The 24,965-nt window shown below is 36.2% G+C and overlaps 1 protein-coding gene and 1 long non-coding RNA gene across 28 annotated transcripts in view; both read left to right on the top strand.

Moving 5' to 3' along the window:
- Window positions 1-6,276, top strand: part of LOC18443651 (uncharacterized) — a 110,880-nt gene extending 104,604 nt beyond the window's left edge. For 9 of the 27 annotated variants that reach the window (XR_016055962.1, XR_016055964.1, XR_016055958.1 and 6 more), the window contains 3 exons: window positions 300-475; window positions 1,145-1,298; window positions 5,829-6,276. Coding sequence is in view for 5 of the 27 variants with exons in the window: in XM_088867455.1 (XP_088723581.1) it covers window positions 300-475; window positions 1,145-1,256 (288 nt within the window). In the remaining 22 variants the exon portion in view is untranslated. Of the gene's footprint in view, window positions 1-299; window positions 757-1,144; window positions 1,299-5,640; window positions 5,739-5,828 lie in introns of those variants that run through there. The other 18 variants (XR_016055963.1, XR_016055960.1, XR_016055968.1 and 15 more) reach the window with 10 other exon arrangements.
- Window positions 6,277-22,766: 16,490 nt separating this feature from the next.
- Window positions 22,767-24,090, top strand: LOC148781951 (uncharacterized). The gene is made up of 2 exons (XR_016055978.1): window positions 22,767-23,321; window positions 23,463-24,090. It is a non-coding gene; the product is annotated as an uncharacterized LOC148781951 (long non-coding RNA).
- The last annotated feature ends 875 nt before the right edge of the window (window positions 24,091-24,965 follow it).

Consider the following 24,965-nt stretch of genomic DNA (forward strand, 5'->3'; position numbering starts at 1 on the left):
CCCGCTTGCATGAGGCTGCACGCGTGCAATTATGTGTTAATAACATCATGAAACACCGGAAAGTATTAAAGGATTCTTGCACTAAATGGGAACTACACCTAAGAAAGTGTAGAAAATGATCTTCTGATTTTATTTACTTAGTTTCAAATGGGAGTTTAATAATCAATGACTATTCTGCTTTTCAATTTGTTAAGCTTTTTTCCTTAGAAGATATTTATGTGATTGTTTTATTCCATTGTCATGGGAGTTATTCAGCAGTTGATTTTTTTTACCCTTCTGTGGGTTTAATTTTATTGTAGGGGCCAGAAATTAATCAGACAGTTAAACTCATGACACTGCATGCAGCCAAGGGATTAGAGTTTGACTATGTGTTTATTGTGGGATTGGAAGAAGGGCTTCTGCCTGTCTTTAATAATAATATTGCAGAGGAGCGGCGGCTACTTTATGTTGGGATTACAAGGGCAAAAAAGCTACTGTCAGTAAATGAATCAATTTGAAGTTATTTATTTAATTATTCATTTGATAGTCAACTTGATTGGTTATTATAAAAACTGAAGCATATTAGAAGGAGCCCCTCAACTTGTTACAACAAAAATGCGAGTGATTTTACTGTTGCCCATGGAAAAGTATCATTTGCTTTTCAGAAGTGATACAACTCATACAGAAAGATGTAATCTTTTCCTGATGTTTGATATCTTTATTGCAAATCAAACAGGTGCCATATGAATGAAAATCGCTCAGTTAATATTATGCAAATTGCATATGCAAATAACTCTCTAGCTGAACACAATAAAGGCCAAATATATGAAAGACAGTTCTCCCAATTTTATTTAGTACACCACTAACTCCGTAGAAGTTTCCCAGTTCCACCTGGACACATTTCCTAAGTATGTTGAATTCTTATTTTTCTTGGGAATTTCAGATATATTTTAGTAATATGGTAATCATTTAAGAACAATATTAGGAATTCCATTTTGATATTGATCTTACAATGCCAAGCGTAATTTCAACCATATTGCATCTTTCTTATTCACTTTGGCATGTTGAAGACAAGAGCATCAGCATTTTGGTATTTTGATATTTTCACCGTTTATCCTTTTAGCTTAATGTTACAAATATGATGAACTCCCTGCTGTCTGGTTAGGTACTTAACATTTTCAAAGACCACTATCGGTCAGAATGGTTTGAAGAAAGCAAGGCCATCTATATTTCTAAAAGAAATTCTTGGATCCCAAGAGCTCAGTGTTGTCATTTGATGACATCAAATGAAGTCGGTCTCCACATGCTGATCAATAGAGGTACAATTTTCCAATACAGTTCGCTATAATCAGTTTAAATCAGCATTTGAAAAATTGTCCAAGTTGACTCAAAATCCGGTAAGTTACTCCGCCTTGGCCTATGTCGAAGCGAGTTCCCATGTACCCAATTGGGTACTTGGGAGAGCGTACAAGTCATGTTCATAGAAAAAAGGAGGAACTGCTCCCGTCATTTCATCTCTCTCTCTCTAACAAAAGGGCAAGGGATAGGCCCAAAAGGACATGATTGAAAGTAGTGAGAAAAGATATGGAGTGAGGGTATGGCTTTTGATAGAGCAGAATGGTGAGAACTAGGATTAGTGTGGCCAACCCCAAATCATTGGGAAATTGCTCTGATGATGATGATGATAATATATGGATATATATATTGAAAGAAGTGGCTATGTGGAATTCAAGGGTATGAATAAAAAATTTTCTCTTTTTCTTTTATTAATAATCAGCATTTCATTTGCAAGTGCCACAATACACTATTTTAAACAAGAAACAAAATAATAATACACCCTAGGATCTTTGGTTTTATTGCCAAATTCAATAGGTAGAATCCAAGAATGAAAAACAAGCTTTCACTTACAATTTAAGTACAAATAATATCCCTGAAATTGAAGAAAATAAGCCAAGAATGATTGAAAATAAAAGGAAATAGTGGAAGGACTTAGTCGATTATGCTTAGGGCCAACCCGTAGGACGTAATATACACCACACTGATTACCTGACTAATGGCCCACTCTGATCCTATTGGCCTTACCACCTCCTTAAACAATACCTCACAAACTAGGGTTTCTATAACCCTTTCTAGAAACACTAAGGGCATATGTCACAAAGGCACCTCCTTATGTACTAGAGCTGGTGCCTCTCTCTACTAACCTTAAACCCTATATAATAGAGTAAATAATGAAAAAGGGAGAAAAAGGAAGCAAAACTATGAAGAGAACAAGTGCACAATGAGAGTGAAAAAGAGGAAGGAAAAGAACATTGAAAGAGGAAGAAGAGATATGGTGACGTTAGGTCAAACACTCCTTTAACATGCTCACGTATTTATGGAAAAGGTTTATATAAGGGTGAGCTCTAAACAATCAAATTAAGGCGCACCTAAAAAATTCACTAGAAGAGGTTGTTTTGGTGCCCAAATATTCTGAAATCGATCATCTCTACCCCAAAATGTATGGACATGAGTAAAAATGGATATCAAGTCTTGGAAATAGTGCATCTTGTAATGCTTTTTCTGGAACGTCGATTTGCAAGATTTTCAAGTTTTCATAGATGCTCAATCTACACTATTTTTTAAGCTTTAATTTTTTAATTAGAAATGAAAATAAATTTCAGGCCATGACAAAGATTTCTAGTATGAAACGTCTTCAGATACTATTTGAAGTGCACCTTACTTGGATTGTTTAGGGCTGCAGCCTTATACAAACCACACCCTATATTTATATTAGTTATAAAAGATTTTATTTGTTGTTCAAGAATGTCCTTTTGTGTGAAAAAAGACAATTAAGTCCTTAGAGACTTGAATACAATATAATGATCATTTAAGTGTTCAATAATCACTCCCACAACAAAACCTTACTATGGCAGTGCATGCCACCCCTTGCGCCCTATGTGGGTGTCTGGCTGGCCACTTGGAGAGAGAGAGGAGATAGAGCTAGAACGATGAGAAAGAGTGCGGCATGGAGATAGAAAATAACAAATAGTGACTAGAAGTTTTTTTTAGTAGAAAGAGAGGGGGTTCATCTCCTTTGACCTCGAGGGCTCCTAGGTAGGTCTATTCAATTGTGGCTCACTATGACCAATAGAATCTTAGAAAATTTGTGAGGTGAGAGATAATTAAATATGAGTCATCCATCTCATGAATCATCATCATCATTTTAGCTTTTTCCCCAAATTAATTGGTATCGGCTACATGAATCCTGCTTCTTCATTCTGCTCTATTAAAAGTCATATCCTCAGTGAGGCCATAAGTCCCCATATCTTTTCGGACTACTTCCAACCATGTTCTTTTGGACCTACCCCTTATCCTTTTCAGTCCTTCCACTTAAACTAATTTGCACCTCTTGACAGGTGTTGTACTTAGTTGGTGCCACACATGGCCAACCCACCTAAGTCTATTCTCTCTCATTTTATTGCCTATTGGTGCCACGCCTAAATTCTCTCGATTAGATTCATTCTGAATTCTATCCCTGCTTGTCTTGTCACTCATCCATTACAACAGCCTCATCTCCACTACACTCATTCTATGGATGAACCAACATTTAAGGATGAATATTAGGAACCTTATCTCCTTAATCTGTAATCGATATCCACTTCTTGTCAAACTAGGATAAGACCAAACTACACAAACTTCCTTTTATCTCTCATAAAATTGTAGGAGGTTAAAATAAAAGATTTTTTTGGTCAAAGATATTATAATAAACTAACTCCCACAAAATAAGGGCACAATATCTTCTCAAAAAGATATTTTTTTAACTAAAATCTATAAATAAACAAGAGGAAGGGGGGGCATGCCACCTCATGAGTGTGGTGTGGGCCCCATGGCTCCATGCCCCATCCATGTGGTGTGGCACATGTGCGGTTGGATCCAAGGGCCCACATGTGCCCCTTCACACAACGAAAATATCATAAATAACCTTTTAAAGTAATTTACTGCTGAAATCAATTTTAAAAATTTTGAAAGTTTTCTAAAATTCATAGAAACATTTCTTATACTTGAAATAAAATATCTAAAAGTGGACCAGTAGCAATGGGTCAAGTTAAGTGATTGTCAGTGCCCAATAATTGTATTCCTCAACGACCTTCCCTAACCAACCCAAAGAGATCCATGACCCATATTATAGTGTTAGGGCTCATGATTGGCTTGTCAAAGCTGGGCAATATATGGTGGAATCACAGTCCCAGAATGTGGTGCAGGTTCCTCCCTTAAGAGCAAATCACACTCTCATATCACAATAGTGCAAGTGGGACACTCTGTGCACATGTCTATGTGTCTCTTTTTAGGGGTGCTTCCTAGTAGTGTGGTTATCATGTATACATGCACGTGTAGAAGTTTGTTAAGGATTTAGCCCTCACTTTCACGGGGCTACATTCGCACATAAGAGAGCACACAGCTCTTCTGGCCTACCACTTTCATAGGGCTACATTCACACATAAGAGACCACACAACTCTTTTGGCCTACAATCCATCCCTAGGTGACTCTCTGACTTCAACAAAGAATGGCCTTTTGTAAACCCTTTTTAATAGTGTCATATACCTAGGGGTAAGGGTTTTGGACATGACCAGGGCCATAGATGGCCTACCCTAGATCAGTTAACCAGCACACAATGCCACTGAAGTGTATAATCCACTACAACTGATATTTAGATGCTCTCATGGCCTTTAAAGGCCACAAACTTCAACAGCTATCTATTTATCTATCTCTAAAATGGGGGGCAAAAACCTCTCTCTAAAAGGGGGTAGAATTCTACCCCCTTTGCATTCTTCTCTCTCTCTCCCCCCCCCCCCTCGGCCGCAAAAAGGTGACACCTATTTTCTTTCTCTTTAGAATTTTCTTGTCTTTTGGATATTTAGAACATTTCTGAATATGCTGTGTGCATGCATGTCTCTCTCTATCTTTGCTATTTTGATTTTGTGCATCAAGCTCCAGGGTTTTTTGTTGTGCCTTTCTTGTGCAAATGTCCAGGTGCATTATTGTGCAATATGCAAGAACCATTTATGCTCTTTTTTTTGTTGCTTCATTATTTTGTGTGTCCTCTTTGTTTTGTTCAGCCTTCTTCGTGTTTTCCCCCTTTTAGAGACTAAAACGGGGCTGGAATCCACACCTCTCTCTCTCTCTCTCTCATCAAATGCTTTCTCCCTGCCACCATCACAACAAAATAATATATATATATATATATATATATTTCATTTTTTTCTAATTGTCAAATTTTTAGGTTTTTTATTTTTATTTTTTCCTTTTTTTTAAGGATGTCCACTACGCAGGTCTGAGTACATGTACTTTCCCTAGTTACTCGCTTCGAGTAGGGGCCGAGTCATGGTCCTAGCTGACTATTTAAAACTGGGTTCAAATTGATTTGGTTCGCCCAGCTTTGTTGCTTTTAAATATCTGTATTAGGGCCTGATAAAGAATGGGTTTTCTTCATCTGAAATTAGTTCACAAATTTAACCAGAAATAGGTATTTCATAGGGATACTCTGATGATTTTCTTTTGATTTCTCCTTGTGAATTGGTGGACATGTTTTAGCCATGTTAGTCTAACGCTCTTTTGTTTTCTGCCTATTAATCAACCACTTAAACGAGTTTTACTGAATGATTTTTTCTTTTTATCTGAAGTATGAGGCTCTTATATAGAAGAGCCATCAATCAGGTGCAAATCTTACCTGTGCACTTTCGAAAGGTTTTCAGTTGCAACCTACTCATCGAAGATGGCTGTACAGTTTTGTTTAATCCTCTCATTGTATTATTGTCTTTATCAGTAAGCTTCAATGCCATGATCTAAATTATTCCTTTCTCCATGTAAGATGTGGCAAGAGGTACATGAAGATTTCGTGTTGTTCGTAGACCAGATGGCATTGGTGAGGTTAGCTGTTTCAGGCATGTGCTTGTTGTTTGTGTGGATGCTTTTGGAGCCAACAAACCACATGGTAAAAACCTCTCCATGGACAGGTACTGATAAGTTCCAGCCAAAAAATTTAACTTGCCAGCGACGCCGTGATTTGATCCATGGATGAATCTGGCAAATGAAAGAGAATGATTAAATCATGACTAATTTATTGACTTTTTATTAGACAAATTGCATGAAAAACAGAGGAAAACATTAGAAAAAGGTGGTTGCGATGAAAGAAGGCATAACCTTTGAAAAAATGGATATGTTACATTGAACAAATTTTGCTCGTGTATTCCTCATAATGCTTAATATAAAAAGAACATGATAAAAAGAGGACAAAGAAATCAACTTTTTTAGGAAAAGGAGTGGAGCATCTTGGCCTTTATATAAGAGATTGGGATACTTCAGTTCCTTTGCTGAACCGTCCAGGAGATGAAACTTGGACGTGGTTCAAGGGAACATGAAGATTTTGAGAAATTTTAATTGGATTAATTAGTCATTTTCTTAGAAGCCAATGCAATTCAAAGAGCAATTAACTATGGCTAAATGGGATTTTTTTGGTGGGTGCAGCTCTAAGAGAGCGGGATTAAAAAACTATGGTTCATATCGAGTTTAATTTGATTGATTTGTTTTCCCTTGAGATAGAATAATAGAGGAACATGATTCATATAGCTGACTTCAAATAATTAAGATAAGGTTTGGATGATGATGATGATTTGTTTCTCGTTTAATGTCTTGAATGTTGAATGTTACACTGGACGTCACAATTGAACTAACCCAGACTGTGAGAGTGTCTTTTCAACTTAACCGTTCATGTTAAAGTTAGCAATAAAAACTAAATTTCATACATAAAATAAAGGAAGTGCAATAAAGAAGTATCCTTATGGTATCTTAAATGAATTCACAGGACTTGTTGATCTTTGGGCTGCAAGTATTTGGGATACCAGACTGAGCATTAAATATTTATGGGAGTTATTGAGTATAATCAGTTCTCTAGCTTGTTAAGAACAAGCTCCTTTTCAACAACACCTTGAAACTGGATTATTTTAGATGGCTTTTGTCCTCATTACTCGTATATACAATCAACACTACCCAAAAAAAAAAAAAGTAACTTGGCTTTATCCCACATTTGAGACCTCAATGTATGCGGTAACGCATTCTTCATTTATTTTATCCAAATATGGTTCTTCATAATAGAACTTCATAGGGACGTGTGGGAAATCTACTCCAATGCAGGACTTCAAATTTCTGAACTTGGAGAATTCTGCATCAAAATTTTAATTTTAGTTTGACCTAAAACTGTACTCTCACACAGACGTACCCACGCATAATTTAAATGCTCATGTACAAGCAAATATGAATTGCTGCGCATAAACAAACATTTCACGCAAAGAAACAGAGAATTAGGGGGTGGGATGCCTCCACATAACATCTCACCCTCCATTTTTATTGTTAATGTATCCAAAATAAAAAGAAAGAAAAAGTATACGATGAAGCTATTTATTTTTGATACAAGGAGGTCATAATTAATTTTGATTAGTGGATGTGAAATTAAAATTTTTTATTTATTTCATTGATCAAGTTCAAACTTCAAAAGAAATTTTTTTCGAACTTTGTGAATCACTTAAGCTATCAGATTTTACATCAGATGGTTGTAAACAATTGTGACCTATTTGTATCAAAGGTAAATGGTCTTATTGTATATAATCCAAAAAAAAAGCCTTACAAAGGACTAGTTCGGATGCTGCATATAAGTCGCCTTACCAAGCTGCCTTTATGGGGATTGGGGAAATTCTCTTTCGGAGAGTTTTACCCCCGTGTGTATAAAGCCTCAATGGTGCATAAGCAATCCCTAAAAGTTTAGAGAGGGCTTTGCATTGACTATGGAAATCACTGGTGCTATATATGTTTTTCGGGTGGGTTTGACGAGGTCAATGTTTTCATTTGGGCTTTGTCGCCCGTGTGTATTCTTCAAATTGGCCAAAGAACCCAGTTTGGTGGGGATTATAGTTTTTTTTATTTTTATGTCCAAATAGGGTAGATCTAGTTTTTTGGTTTCATGTATTTGACTATGAGAGGCATTTTCATTCAAAATGTCCCAAAAATTCACCGAAAGGGTTGACACAAAGGAAAACAGTAACAAGGTATGGGGTGTAACAACAAAAGTAGTGGGGTTCCCATGTGTAGAGATCTCAACGTAGGAGGTCTATGTAATTTTCCCAATAACTTTTTGGCTTTTGTAATTATTTAGGGAATTCTATTTCTAGCTTTGGGATTATAAATGCAGGGTCAGGGTAATTGTTTCCTTTTGAATTTCTATTATTTGAGTTCTATTAAGAGAGACAATGTCATCATAGAGGTCTTTTTTGTGTCTCAGCTTCTACTTGACCTCACTCTTGGAGCTGTTCCATGGCGTTGAGCATATTTTTCCATGGCTTTGAGCATATTTTCTCAACCCATGGAATTTGTTTCCTCCATTAATGGCTCCTGTTCTATCCTGCTCCGTTTTATTCATAATTTTTTTTAAAAAAAAAAAAAAATGGCATGTTATTTAACCTATATGCCATAGACTAAAAGCTCATGCCCTAATGTGTTACACATAATGCATGAAGGAAAAAAAGGAAATGTATAAAGAAAATATACAATGAGATATTTACTTTTGATACATGGATGTCACAATCATCATTGACTATTAAATTTAAAAGTGAATGGTTCAAGATGAGTTGTCGTTTATGCACAAAGTCTAAAACAAAATTTCTTTAATGTTGTGACATACTTTCATCTATTAGATTTCACATCCAATAACTAAAATAATTGTAACATCATTATACCAAAAATAAATAGTCTCATGTATACAATCCCAATGTTGTTGGCATTTTGGTTTCGAACAACTGATGTCGACGAAGGATGCTTGAAGTTTTTGTACGTCTAAGAACCACAAAAAAATGTGATGGAGCAGCAAGGGAGGCATGTCATACATTGTGAGCAGTTGAGGATATGCTAGATTAATAGTTGTTCCTAGAATGTGTTGAACTCGCGATATGGTTGAACCGACCCGCCAGGTCCAATTTGTAGACCCATATTCAGCTTGGGTCCAAATCTTGGACCCAAGCCCGACCCACCGGGTCTAATTTTTAGACCCATACCCAGACCTAGGTCGGATCGGGTTGGGTCATTAGACCCGGGTCCATTGCCACCCTATTCTCCTGCTCTTTCCATGATTGGAGTTTTGTATGGAAATCATTGATTGTGGCATATAACATTGAATCTATGGAAAAAACGGAATGAAAGGTCCTTTGAGGTGTTGTGATAGATAAACCTAATTTAAAGGTTAACTTCTTGGCCAGGTTATAGAGTGATTTGCTAATCACAAAGATTGTAAAGGAATCTCAAGGTAGAAAATCATGACCAATTTCAGAGAGGTATCTAAGCTTAACACAACCACACAAACAAGATCGGCTATTTGGGTTCCTGTTGTTTTGTTTAATTTGTTGTTCCCAAGCAAATGCTTTGTTTTATTATATTTTATTGAGGGACCAATTCAATTTTTGTGGTCATGAAGGACCACCATGTTTCGGAAATATGTTTTTCATATACTCACCACGTTTCACACACGAAAGCATGAGGTGCTCTTCATTTATAGCCATGCAACATGTGATATCTGAAGCGTCTTTATTAAATGTACTTTTGAAGCATCATTAATGATGTATTACACTTAACCTTTTGGTATTAAATTGTTATGCATCGTGCCCATCAACCCTTTTTGGCATCATTATATATGCGTTACACTTGACCTTTTTGGTATTTTAAGCATGATGCAGCATGCCCATCAAGCCCTTTTTATTTTTGGAGTTCAATGCTCTCTTGAAGGGGTTACTCCATTTCCCTCTCAAATAACTTCATGCTATGCTCATTTCTAGTACATGTCCCACTCAGGTGCATGTGTGAGGCGTGTAGCAACACATTAGTGGCTTGATTCCAATTTCTATGGTAAGTTAGAGCATTAGAGGGACTTTTAAGTGCGTCCTTTTAATTGTAGAGGATTTCTAGTGGTTTGGGTCATTATGTTTTTTAAAGTATTGAAAGATATTTAGTATAGTGCTTTATTGTGATATTTTCTACTCAAAGTTTCAATATTTATCATATCAATTGGAAGATCTTTTGTTGTGGTTTTTATGCGAATATACTGAGAATTCAACTCAGTAACTCGAGAAGATTTTGATTTGACTGTGTTCTGAGAGTGTATTCATCAGGACCCTATTGCATCTTAAAATTGTACCGAGTAGGGGTGATCAACACTTTAAATAAACTGAGCTCCTCTTGTGGCTCCAAATCCCAGACATCATTTATCACTCTGTATAACCTCTTAAACCTGATCTAATTCCAATAGAAATTCGACAGGTACTAAGTGTATTTTGTTGTTGGATATAAGTGTGTTTTGTTGTTGAATATAACCTGAGTAATTATTATGGGAATTTGACTAGTACTAGGAGTGTTATGGGGTTTTTCTTCTGACACTAATTCCGAATAAAAGGAGGTGCTACCGACTTTTTGGGAATAGGATGACACAAAAAGCTATAAAAAATAACAATTCCTCCTCCTCAAGTCTAGAAAAAATTCAATTTTAATGGATTCACTAGTGGCAATCTAGGGCTTGAGGGTATTAGGAGAATCATAAGGGATAATAGAGGAGTGGTGGTGTTAACTTTGTCTAGCCCTTGTGAAGAGGTCAATTCTAATGAAGTTGAGATTAAACCCTTGTTGGAAGGTCCAAGACTTCTTTCTTCTCTTAGAAGTCTAAGAGTAGCTGAATATGATTCTATGAACACAATAGCTTGGAGTAGGGGATAGATGGGGGCTCCTTATAGATTTATTCCTTTGCTTGATGAATTGAGGGCATTTTTCTACAGAGGTTGCTTCTAGGAGGCCAACATGGATGCAAACTAATATGGAAACAGATGCATTAGCCAAAGATGGTGTTGGCATTATTCCTTGGTGGTAAATAGGTTACATTCTTGATTATTCAATATTTGAATACAATTGATGGTCATGTTACTAACAAAGGGAAAAAAAATCACTGACATAGAAAAGGGTGTAGTTTGTATAAGGTTGAGGAACCTTCAAATAGTGCCGAAAGGTGTTGTTTCAGATCTGAAAATATTTGTGATGGCCTGAAAATTTACTTTGATCTGTAATTATAAATTTTAAAGCTTTAGAAATAATGTACGTCAAACAGATCTATGAACACTTGAAAATTTTGAAAATTGACGGTTTAGAAAATGCATTCCAAGATGCACTATTTCCAAGACTTGAAATCCATTTTTTCTCGTCCATACATCTAAAGGTCGAGAATAACATTTGTCGAATCATTTTTATTCTCAGTTCCCAAAAAGGGATCGATTTTGCGCTCTACGAATAATTCATATGAATGTCCACTCCATCAATGAATCTAGTTTGTCCAATTTAAGTTTTTAAGAGATCAAACTCATTGGCTTTTATTTTGAAACTCTAAATCAAATGAATCAAATATGTTTTGCAAACTTTTAAGAGTAAAAGATCCTCTAGAGCAAAGGTGTTTTCTGCTCAGAACGTAATTAAGAATTCTCTTCAGCGGGGGTACATGAGTACGCTAATGTGTCTATGAAAAGTTATGTGGATATGAGTAGGGCTGGCAATGTGCCAGACCCGGCCCTTACCAACCGGCCCATGCCAAACCAGCCCCGGCCCTGTCTGGCCTTTTTGCCATAGTTGCCAGAGCTCAGGCCACATTTTATGGCTCAGACCCTAGTTTTTTAAGGCCAAGTTGACTAGCCCTAACCGTGCGACCCGGCCCTTATGACCCCTAGATACTGGCGTCTCAAATATCCTTAATTGATAACAAGCGTTCTAATTGTATTAAATTTATGAAATAGTTTTTGGGTTAAATGCTAAAAGAAATGAAACAGCTCCCATTCACTATATCAAAAGAACCTATAAAAAGTGCTTCAAGTACGCATGTAATATTTTATAGAGGACCCGGTTTCTATGAGGCGAAGCTCGTATATGTAGAAATGTGGACCTATTAATAATCTATTTTTGAGATGGATTTTTGGACTTAAGCTTTAAAGACATGTAATCCCTAACATGGAGATCATGAATATGAAAAAATAGGTAAATTTTAAAAACTAGAAATAATAATTCTAGTAAGAGAACATTTGGACCATTAGTTTTCATTGTTTTTAGATGGACCACCTACTTGCATCCATTTTTAAGATGGATGCTTTACACTTTTTGGACTGTACATGTAGTCATGCGGTTCAGCCCACATGAAACAATTTTCCTTTTATAAATGTGCCTCATTTGAATTTTTCTTTGGGAAAAACTATGTTAAACTTGTGTTTTCATCAAAGGAGGAGGGTTGTAGGGCTCCACTTTATGAAATTTGGGAAGGCCACATTTCAAATTCACCAGCGAGAAAACCATATCCGAGCTAAAAAACCGTGTGTTGGCCTACAAATTCAGTTATGCCCTGACTATGAAGTATTTAAGTCTTAACTTGTCGAAATCTAACAGATTTATGGACACTTGGATACCCAGTATCACAAGATAGACCATTTTTAGATCTTGATATTCTTTCTTCCAGATCCATAATCTTTGAGGTTGAGATGATCAATTTGAAACTTTTTTAGTTCTAAAACGGCATTCTTTGTTGAGATTTGAGGGTGTAGTTTAATAAAGCCACAACTATAGATAAGAAAGTTTTTTCTTATTTAATGGCCAGTTAAGTAACTACTTATGGTCCTAGTTTCAAAAATCAAGACTGTTCTAATCTTCAAATAAACGAGTACTTTTGAGTTGTGCATGACAAATGAATAAGTACTCTACAATTAGGGTAGTGATCATCAGTGTTTTTAATGCTCCTTGTTACTGTGTATGAGACCTTTTGACCGTCCATCTTGAACCTGGTCTCATCTAAAAAAAAGTAATGAACATACAACTTTTAACCCTTGTTTGATAATCAGAAGCTGCAGGTAACTTCCATACTTCCTTGCTTTTCCTAGTCTATGTAGCTTTCACCTATTTGTTTGGGTGCTATTTGTATGGGTGAAAGTTACAGTGAATATTTTTTCTATTAACAAGAAAATTTGAAAACCACCCTCGGAGGTGCTTTATGACTTGAGAAATGCCTAAAATCACCTTTCCATTTCTCTATTGTATTATCTTCACTTCCCTCATTTTGTTTTTTTGGGAAGCAGTGCCTTCCCATCTATGTCTGAATCAAAGGAAAATACCAACACTCTAAGAAATAAAAATATATAATTTTGGCAGGAAATTATAAACAAACCAAATACCAAGATTTGCATTGAATACCCTTCAAAGAAGGAAAAAACCATGAGGCACCTCAGATAAAATCCGTTATGCAACAAAATAATTATAATAGTGTTTTCCAAGTTAATTGACTGTAACTTAAGGATTAGGAACCAACAAAAAAAACAAAAAACAAAAAACACAAGGTTACCTATGCGGGGTTTGTTTTATCTTCCTCTCCTTCTCAAAAGAATCACTTCTTTCTAACCTTCATCATCTGGGAATATCAGCTTCAATCATGTACAAAGGCCCAAATCTTTTGAGAGTTTTTGAAGAAAAAACCTCTAAAATTTTTCTACTCATCAAAAAATCCTTGAGAAAAAAAAAAATGGACTTCAACCTCTCTCTGTAATTTTTTGGGTCACCTCTCTCTTTAAAAAATAAGTAGGACTCATTTTTATAAGAAACACTAACTCTCAAATTTTTCTCTCCCAAAAATACTCTTTTTGTATTTATCCAAAAAAAAGCTCCACTCATCATAAAATACTCTTTCTGTATTTATCCAAAAAAACGAGGCTCCACTCATCATGGGCTAGACTCACTTCTTTAATGAAATATTTGTAACAATCTCCCCCTCTTAGTGGATCTCGTAACCAAAGTAACTGTGCTCAAGTAGCACCCATGCTTGCTAAGTCCCTACAAAGCTCATGCTTGTCCTTTGTTAGGGCCTTGGTCACCATCACCGATGGGTTACGATCTGTATGACTTTTCTCTATTCACATCAATTGATTCTCTAAGACATCTCATGATGCAAGGAGAAAAGAAAACCGGAATGATAAAAAAAAAAAAGAAAAAGAAAAAAAGAGTCGAGAGAATATACTCTCTCAAGGTCTGCAAGGGAATCGATCTGTCACACCCCAAGAATTTACAGTACTGTTATTCCTGAGATGTGACGGACAAAACATATATACATCTATTGATAGGACAAATTTACAGTGGCGAGGTCTTACAAAGTAAATAAAGAAAGCTAGCACAACAACAGTGTCTTCCAAGGTTGATCTTGACTAGCACTCAAAATGAATCCGCAGTTATCCTGAAAAATGTTTACCATAGTTTGATGAGTTTGGCTACTCAGTAAGTGATCATCATAATCCTAAAAATAATCATGATTGAAAGATATCAATATTTTCCAAAATGAGATCTATTAACAGAAATGCATCAACAGTTTCACTTTCAATGAATGCATAATTAAGTATAATCCGAGTAATTGAAATGCTTATAACACTTTTAAAGGCAGTACATAATTCAAAGGATTTCACAAAATACCCTACTGGCGTCCCAAATAGGTCACCTATATACCCCATCAGCGTCCTGATGGGTCCACTTAATCCCTATCGGCGTCCCAGATAGGTCCACTTAATCCCTGCAGGTCCACTTATACCTCACCGGCGTACCGGATGAGTCCACTTAATCCCTACCGGCGTCCCAGATAGGTCCACTTATACCTCACCGGTGAACCGGATGAGTCCACTTGCATACTTAAATTATTTCTAAATCTCTTTAAACATTCGAAAGCAGCAATATCATGTACTCAACATATCACTGAAATCATTAATATGAATTTCACTTAAACCATTAATAACAGTCACTCTCTATAATATTTTAAAAATAACCAATAAATTATTTTGGGCTCAAATTTAGAAAGGTAGCAGTTTGTAAAGGCATTCTAGCATAATTGCCAATTTAATATGTATAGAAAAACTCTTATAGAAATTCAAGAATACGGAATTATCACAATTTATGGGATATCAATCCACAAATAAATATTTCACAACAATACTATAATCAATTGCAAAAATGTCAATTTTTTTAAATAATAAGGCAGTCATTTGCACATGAATTTTACAATGTCTAAATATTCAAAACAGTAGAAAGAAATATCACAATTTTACTAAAAGCAGAAATATCACATTTATTTCTAACAATAAACAAGAAAAATAAATAAATTTATTTTTCTAATTCACAGCATTCAAAATTTCTAACATAGATAAAATATCACAATTTTTATCAAAAAGATTATTTTTCAAGATAATGAGGTCACGTGCGCATAAAATTTATCGCGCCTAAAATTCATGATAATAAGCAGAAATAATTATTTCATTTTATTTTTAAAAAGAATGAATTATTTTTCAAGACAATGAGATCACTTACACATAAAACTGATAAAATAAAGATCCTAAACGAAAATATCACTATTTATTAGAAATAGACTATTTTTCAGGAAGACGATATCACTTACCCACAAATATTTGAGAGAGAACTTCGATAAAATTCGGCTAGAGAGAGATCTCAAAATTTTCTAGGGTAAGAGTGCTCACCTCCCCTATTTAAATTCTTAGAAGGTATTATTATAATATTTTATTACGCTCTACCTCATACTTGAGGTGTCGCGTTAAGCCTCTGCTTTTAACATACGAAAACCACGTCCGCTAAAGGACGTGGCCAGCTGCAAGCAGCAGGAGGCAAAAGCAGGCAAAAGAAAAAGTAAAGGCAAAGGCAAAGGCAAAACCTTTTTGAAAATAGTGATGGTCCCCAAGGACCATCATACTCAAACAGAATATCACCTATTTAAAAGCATATTTTCTCCTTTTTTTTTTTTTTTTTTTTGAAATTTTAGGATTGTTACACCACCCCAAAACGATCTTTTCACAATATCAAATTTACTCAATTATCTTTATCTAATCTATTTATAATCAAGGGTCATCTCCCTTTATATCCAATTTAGAAGAAAAAACACACAAAGATAATTCTCTCTCTCTCTCTCTCTCTCTCTCTCTCTCTCTCTCTCTCTCTCCCCGTACTACCTACTACTTATATCTTTTCTCTATTTTCTCCCTCACTTTTTCTCACTTTCATGTATCATCCCTATTTTCTCTCTTTCTAACTTCTACATTACCCTTTCTAAGAGTAAGATAACTACTGTGGATTATTTCTTAAACTAATGGATGTTTACTTGATCTATGTGTTATTTCCTAAACAAAAGATCTTTGCCTTATCTATATGTTATTCCCTAAACTAGAAAGATAGACCTTCTCAAAACAAATCACGCACCAAACTCATGCCCACCTAACTTATCTCTTCCTAACCCTAAGAAAAATAAAAATAATAACACAATTGTTTCTTGTCTTTTTAACTTTTATTGTGCGTCATTCTCCCCAAGTTGGGAGAAGCTCAACCTCGGTCTTATAGAACTTAAATCTTTTAGAGGTTTTCTCGAAAGCTGGTGATGCAGATTCACCATGTGCGTCGATACTTTTTCTTCAATAAATAAATAATAAGTAATGATCCTATGAGTTCCTCCCACACCCATTTGTGTAGGACCCAAAGGATCACCATTAAATTTGGTACATGTATCTAGAAAAGTCAAGTCCCACACCCATGTGATAACTTTTTTAGAGATCTGTGCCAAATTTAATGGTAATCCGTTGGGGTCCTACACACATAGGTGTGGGAGGGTCTCATAGGATTGTTACTCATAAATAATATATCCAATGAGATTTATAATGGAAGTTTGCGACACCAAACTCTTGAATACAAAAATAAATATTGATTTCTTCACAATTGATTTTCGAAATTTCTTTTATGGTTGGGATATCAGCATTGAAATCTAGCTCTTCATATTCTTCTTCATCCAATTGCAATCTATAAAATAGATTGTTTGGACGTTCTATAGGATGCAGTATTCGCAAAATCGAACCCGAATGGTTAACCAAACATGGGCTTGGAAGCGGTTTAACTGGCCTAACCGGTAAACCGGCCGATTCAACCGCTCTAAGAGGGCAAGTCTCAAGTGGTCAAAAAAGCGTTGAAAAAAAATAAAAAAGATAAAAAAAAATCTACTAAAATACAGAAAGCATATAAAAAAGGATTAAACCAAAACCCATTCAAATGAAGTTGAAAATTAATGAAAAAATGGATTTTAATCCATTTTATATTTTCCAAGAACTAATTTTAAAATTTTCTAAAAAAGATGGAAAAATATAAAAGTGAGTATTAATGACCATTTTTTTTTTAGTCTTTACCATAATGTAAAGAATATTTAAAAATGCATTACAAATAAAATTCTTTACTTTTGAAAATTTATATACATTTTTTAAAATTTATTTTTTAAATACCGGTTAATCACTCTAACCGCCCAAAACCAGAACTAGCCAGTGGCCGATTCCGATCTAACTAGGCTATTAGCGATTCAATCTGGTAATTTTGCGAACATCGATAGAATGTGGATCTTGTCTATAGTTTTTTTCGTTATGATCGAGATCAACACCCTGAGTTTGTTGTGGGACTATTGGTGCAAGATCAATGTAGTTGGTGCAAGATCATTGAGAAGAAAATAAATGGAAACCTGGTATGTAAGCTTAACAAATTCCTCTATGGCCTAAATCAGATATTGCGTCAGCGGTACATAAATTTCAAGTGACCCTAGCTCTTGCGGGGTTCTCTACGAATGATGAGGACTACTATATCTATCAAATGATCAGCGGAAGTGATGTGGTATTTATTTTTTTGTATGTGGATGATATGCTAATTGTTAGTAGCTCGATTGCCTTAGTAGTAGAGATGAAAACATTCATTACACAACACTTCGATATGAAGGATCTTGGAGAAACTTCATATGTGTTATGCATCAAGATAATAAGAAATAGAAAAGATAGAGCTATCCAACTTTCCTAAGCAACTTACTGTAAGAGGATACTGTAAAGTTTGATATGGATAAGTGTAAGCCCATGTCTATCCCAATAGACAAAAAAACGAAGCTCAGTAATAAGATGTGTCCTACTGAAGATGAGGATATAAAAATCCATGGAGAGTGTGCCATATAGAAGCGTTATTGGGTCCCTTATGTACATCATGACGAGAACAATGTCTGACTTGTCTTTTGACATGAGCATGGTTAGCCATTTCTAATGTAATCCTGGAGATGAGCATTGGAGGGTGGTTAAGAGAATCCTCAGATATCTAAAAGAGATTGTGAATTATGTGCTTACATATGGAGGAAGAACTGAAATTGCAATTGAGGGATATTCAGATACAGGCTATCTCACGGACCCAGATGATGGGAAGTCCACATCCGGATATGTGTTCATGCTTAGAGGGGGCACAGTTTCTTGAAAATCAAATAAACAGGATGTGGTGGCATTGTCCAACATAGGGCAGAATACGTGACGTGTTGTTTGACAGCTAAGAGAGCTACATGGATTAAGAAATTTCTTAATCAACTTGACTTTCACCTCGTCCATTGTGAGGCATTGATGATTTTCTGCCATCACGACGGCGATTTGTATGTCAAAGGAGCCACGGTATTATAAGGACTATGTAAAACAATGTTTCTACCACCTAAAGAATGATGTGAGATTGAGAGAGATCGAGATTAGCTATATATCCAAATATATGATGATTGCATATCTTCTGACAAAGGCGGTTGCCCCTAATATTTTTGTAAGACAAGTGAGAGAGATGGGGATGAGAAAAAGTGAAAATGTAAAGCCTTCAAAGGCCAAGGGAGAGATAGTGGGTGAGTGTGGCCATTAAAGGCCTTACGAATACTTGTGATAAACATTTTGATATAATGGAACATGAACTCAATGAGAGTGTGGTATTTCGTGGACCATACTAAGCAAATAATATTTGCTGATACCGAACTGAGCTTTACGGATTAGGTCAATTGGTTGAGAAAAACCTATGTTACCTAAGCATACTATCTGATAAGGGTTTTAATACGTCATCCCTTGATGAGGTCAGAGTATGCCCATATAAGTGAGCCGAGGGATTGTGTGGCCCTTGTATGTGATGGTGGCCTTCAGATACGGGAGTCAAAGCCTCATCCGCAAACCATCACATGGCATGCATATATGATAGTCATTTCGCGAAAGCAAACTACCTTTCAAAGTGAAGCTTATACATGTGTGAGAGATACCCCTATGCGTCATATGAGCTGTGGTCGCATTAGGTCTAAATGACCTTGATATGTCTTTAGGAAAGAACCTGAAATCCACAAACTGGGATTACGGCCCCGTGCCCATAAACTAGACTTTGGTGACCCACTAATGAGCCCCTGCTTGGACTGTGGGTCGTGGGCAACACTGGGTCGGTTTAAGAAAGCAAGTGTGGACCGTAGTTCATAGTTGAAGGTGGAGTGCCCCAATGTTTATTTAATTAATTCCTAGACCATAAGGATCATTTTATCATCTAATGAATTTAATTATGTTTGTTTTAATGATAATGATTTTTAGAATTGTTATTTGAATTTTTTTAGATCTCTGGATATTTTATTTATCAAATTTAGATTTATAAAAATAAAGGTATTGATTTTAGAGTGATTTAATTATTTAAATTGAGTTTTATAAATTTCTAAAAATTATACAATATTTAATTAATTTATATGGGAGGCCCAATAAACTATATGGACCCACCATTACAATGTGGGTGGGGCCCATGAGTGCCACCTAGTAGCACGCCCCACTCCAAGGACTTCCCTATTTTGTTGGATCAAGCTTTAGCTTGAAGAAAACGCTTTGTGATGTTCTAGAAATGCTTTGCCTTGAGGAAGCTTTGAATAGATATTTGGAAAGCATGAGAAGGTTTGTGCATAATTTTGGTAAGCACAATATTATTGTTGAATTAATTTATTTAATTTCTATTGATCGGAAAATGGTTTTGAAAATGGGAGATAAAGTTCTAGCACCTTTCGTATAATGTTGATGACCCATCTATCGAATGGAGCGTTCAAATCTCCCACTCAATAAGTCACCCAATATCAATAGTGCATATTCAATCTCACAAAAATAAGCAAACCATGAAAAACCCTAAAAAACCCTAATAGTATTTTTGCACTATAAAAAGAGGACCCCAAGCCTATAAATCTCTACACCAAAATCTCTTTTCTCTCTCAAATATCTCTCTCTCTAGAATGTCAAAATAGGGGGCACACCCCACTTCGGAAAGAAAACTCTCTCTCTCTCTCATAAAAATTTAGGGGCATGCCCCACTTAGACCTCTCTCTCTCTTTCTCTCTCTCTCTCATCTTGCTTTGTGTTATTTAAGGGTTAGGTAGTACTAAGTAAATGTTATCTCTTTTAAACTAAGTTTTATGGGTTAAACCTAAGTTTGAGATTTGTGATCAAGAGAAGTTCAAAAGTTTCATTAGATGGTTCGACCTAAACTTGCTTTCCCGATTGAGATTGAAAGTTAATCGTTGATCATGCACCATCGGATAGTAGTGACTCGGTGTGGGGTGTAATAAATCTGGTTGAGATAATCTCTGACACTCTTTTTTGGTTTCTTATCGTATTTAATTATATTGTCTTTATATTCCCAAGCATAAGAATTTTCTTTATCTAAAGAAAATTGGTTTAGGGGTAGCAAGGTTTTAAGATCTTAGATTTACTAGTTTTTATTTTCTATGAAGCAATAGTTTATTGTAATAAGACTACTTGTAAGTGATATTTGCCAAAAGAAAAGAAAATGATTACAAAACAGGTGAAAAAGAATAATATATATATATATATATATATATATATATATATATATATCAAATTAAGTCATAGGTTTGGAATATACCTTACGTCCTGAAGAACCAATTCACAGCTGACATTGGTCGCAACACAAATATTACTTATTCCGACAGTTTTTTAGGTGTCATTATTTCCTGTCCTTACGGCACCAAAGTCTCTTGAATTGTAATGTAAAAAAATATTTTCATGGGGTAGCATGGTAGGAAGCACTAGTGTCAATAACTCAGTTTGTATCGGGACATGCAACACCTAGGCAAGCCTTATTACAACCGAAAAAAATAACAATATCACCATCAACAGTAACTCCAACAGTTTTGTCGTTTTTTTTCTTTCTTTCTATCTTTCTTTCTTTTTTTTCTCTTCACCTTTTCGATCTCGTTTCTTTTAAGCTCCTGCCATTCGTTTTTTATATGCCAGAGTGATAGCATTTTATTTTTTTGACAATGGAAAACTAATCCTCGAAGCTAACCAATAAGCTACAGTGATAACATTTTATTCACTTCCTAGATTAGGACTTTCCTGCATGTACTTTGATCAGTCGGGCCCTGCGGTTGTCCTCCTCGCGCTCCCCTCCCGTGGTTGCGTGTGAGCACATGGGTGACCCCAGTGCACGTGCAGTGTGTGCATGGACATGCGGTGTCGTGCGATGGCTAACCAACAAATTTAAATTGTGAGGTAGCACTTACCTCGGATATAAGTTTGTATTCAGACACGTCCCGGTACTTCTCTCTCTAAAAATCCAATCTCTCTTTCTCTCTCTAAAAACTCATTCTTTCTCTCTTTGGAAACCCAATCTCTCATCCTCTCCAAAACCTATTCTCTCCCTAGAAACGCAGTCTCTCTTTCTCTCTCTAAAAACCATTCTTTCTCTAAAAACTCAATCGCTCTTTCTTTTTAAAAACTCATTCTCTCTCTCTAGAAACTCAATATTTCTCTCTAAAAACTATTTTCTCTCTCAAAAAACCCAATCTCTTTTTCTCTCTCTAAAAAAACATTCTCTCTCTTTAAAAACCTAATCTTTCTTGCTCTCTCTAAAAATTCATTCTCTCCCTCTCGAAATCCAATCTCTCTCTCTAAAACTCATTTTCTCTCTAACAACTCAATCTTTCTTTCTCTCTAAAAACCCAATGTCTCTCTTTAAAACCCAATCTCTCTCTAAAAACACAATCTATCTTTCTCTCTCTATAAACCCATTCTCTCTCTCTAGAAATCCAATCTCTATTTCACTCTCTAAAAATCCATTTTCTCTCTCTCTAGAAACCAGCCCCAAAACAAAGACAGAACACAGATGGAAGAGAGAGAGTGTTCGTGGCACAAGAGAGAAGGGGGCAAGTAGTTGGTCTGGGATGGGCCACAACTACCACATTTTTTTTGTTCTAGACACCACATGTTACATTGAAATATTAAATTTTCTAAAAAATATTTTAGCATGTCCTTTTCTTGGATTACTACAAACAAAAAGTATTTGAAGAGTGAGATTAAAAAAAGTACACGGTTTCTATGCGGCTAGCCCGCAAATTGTAGAAATGCGGGCTTGGCAGTAAATATATTTGTTAAATATAATTTGATCTTAATTTTTAGAGAATATATAATTTTTAACATGGAGATCATGCATATGAAAAAAAAAAATTTGAAACTAAAAATAATAATTATACTAAAAAAACATTTAGACAGTTAGTTACTTGTTTTTAGATGGACCACCTATTTGTATGCATCTTAAAGATAGATGCTTTATGATCGCATACAGCATACAGTAGAAATGCGATCCAACTCGCATGAAATAATTTTCCTTAAAAAAAAGCAAAAAAATAAATAAAACTTCTTAATGGGATAGGCCCAGCCCAATAGATCCCTTTTGGGCTGGTCCAATGTAGCTTCAGCTTTCATTGGGCCTCGGGCCGGCCAGCCCAGTAGCAGCCCTATGCATGAGGGAGAAAATACGAAAGAAGAGAAATAAAGGAGGTGGGCCGGAGGTTGCACCCGTGGCCTATGTGAGTGTGTAGTTGAGTTTGGGCGAGGGGTTGACGGTGCAACCGTTGGTATATGTACGAGGCAAATGGGAATGGGGGATGTGAGGAGTGAGGAGTGTGAATTAATTAAACCGTGGAGGAAGCATGGCATTTCTGCTCTGGCATAACATAACATGGGTGAGTGTGAAGGACGTGATAAACAAATAGGACAAAGGAGGGTATGATATGGCTTGGAGGCATGGGATACCATGTATGAGATGGCATGGGGGTAGAGTACAAGATGAAAATGTGAGGTGACATGAGACAATGTTATGGCATGAGTTGATTCGGTGCATAAAGTGAGTGTGATAATGGTGAGAGATAAGGTGGGTGAATATGACAATATAAAGGGGAGCACGATGTGGGTGTGAAGAAGAAGGTATGGCCCAAGTGAGGAGATGTAAAGAGATGAGGGAATTGAAATGGGATATGGTGGATGGATAAGACAAAGGAAGCTTGATGTTGTAAGATGGCATGAATGTGATAGATGAATAACACAAAAATGTAGGAAGAAAATGGAAAATGTGAGGATATAAGGTGTGTAATCTTGAACCTTGTATTTTTTTTTTTTGGGTAAATGAAATTCATAGTAACTGATTTAAAAAAAAGTGTGATAAGAGAGACGGATAATGGACTGCAGTGATGCCCTAGGTCTGGTATTTTTCTTGCAAGGAACAGTATCGGCGAGGCATGAAGAAGGATAATAGGCCCATTTAGGTTATGGACGCAGATACTTCTTGTCGTCGATTTATTATGGAGGTGTGATTCACATGATTCAGCTTGGCCCAAATAACAAATTCCACCAATGGAGTCTGGGCAATGATGATCCATGCTGCTGAAATGTGCGATCCACTGAAGATATATGGGGTGGTGTCGCTTTTGACACAGTCCACTGGGGATGATACAAGGTACACCTATGATGGTCAGCTTTAGTAATGGAGGAGAGCATAGGCTCCCTGGGGATGACATGCCTTGAAGTGAGTAACAATATAGCTATGTACATGAGGCATTGCACAGCCTACGATGTGCTTGGAGACAGGTGTATGGGGAGCTACTGATGATGGGTATTGCACAGCCTACCATGTGCTTGGAGACGTGTATGGGGAGCTACTGAAGATGGGTTACCCCATCTAGCTTGTTTGGCCTCTTGAGGATGATGGATAGTGCCTCAAGGAAGATTTTGTGGAGATAGTTGAAAATTAGTGGAAGATCTTGAAGAAATTGTAATTTATCTTGTTGTACAAGTTACTTTTGGTTGTGTTAGATATACATGATGATAATGGTCAATAGATATGAATTTTGTCTTCTGCCTTTGTGTGTTTAACATGGTATTAAAGTAAGAATCTGTTGATCGTTTTCATCTCGCGTCTAGCCATCTCTCTCTAGATCTTCTTGTTTTTATCTTTTTTTCTTTGTTTTGGCACCCCTCTCTCTCAATGTGAGACAGCGAGCAGCACCCCTAGTCGCCCCCTAGTCGTCATGATCTTTTGGCTTCTCAACCTGTTGCATTGAGTTTTCATTATCATTGGGCTTTTCAACCTATTGGCTTCTCAAGCTGCCTAAGTGGACATGCACAGGTGTCGGGAGAATCTTTGTAACCATGGTAAGGGCACCCATAGACATGCATTTTAGTCATGCCCAGCTCATCGAAGGTTTTTGAGGAAGTCGATCACATTGACGCCTATGCACTTCGTGAGGTAGATGGGGGGGTTAGTGGTTCTTTACATAGAGGACACAGGTGCTCCGGTCTCTCTGTTTTAGCGGCTCGAATCGTAGCTGAATGATTTCAATGGTGTTGTTGCGGATGGCTCAGCAACTGACCTGGATGTGATTGCTCTTTGCTGAGTCATTTTCTCTTTCTAGATTTTCTCTCCCTCTTTTTCTCTATTCCGGTGAAGGTAATTTTCGTCGAAAAAGCTTTCGTGCTTCTTGAAATTTGGGTTTTACTTATATCAAAGAATCGACCACAAAGAAAATCAAGTTCTATATTCTCTCTCTAGAATTTCGAAAGATTTGGGTATTAGAGTTTGTATTATTTTTTATGATAAGGTTTTGGATTTGTTTGGGGTTCTCTAATTTAGTGAAGTATCGGGATTGGGTGATTGGTGTAGTTGGTGTTTGAGGTTCTCTAACTTAGTGTTTTTGGGTTCTCAAATTGATTATCGTCACTGCTATTATTTG

Source organism: Amborella trichopoda, chromosome 5, assembly GCF_054954075.1.
Source record: "Amborella trichopoda isolate Santa Cruz 75 chromosome 5, AtrichopodaSantaCruz75HAP2 v2.0, whole genome shotgun sequence".
Taxonomy (NCBI): Eukaryota; Viridiplantae; Streptophyta; class Magnoliopsida; order Amborellales; family Amborellaceae; genus Amborella; species Amborella trichopoda.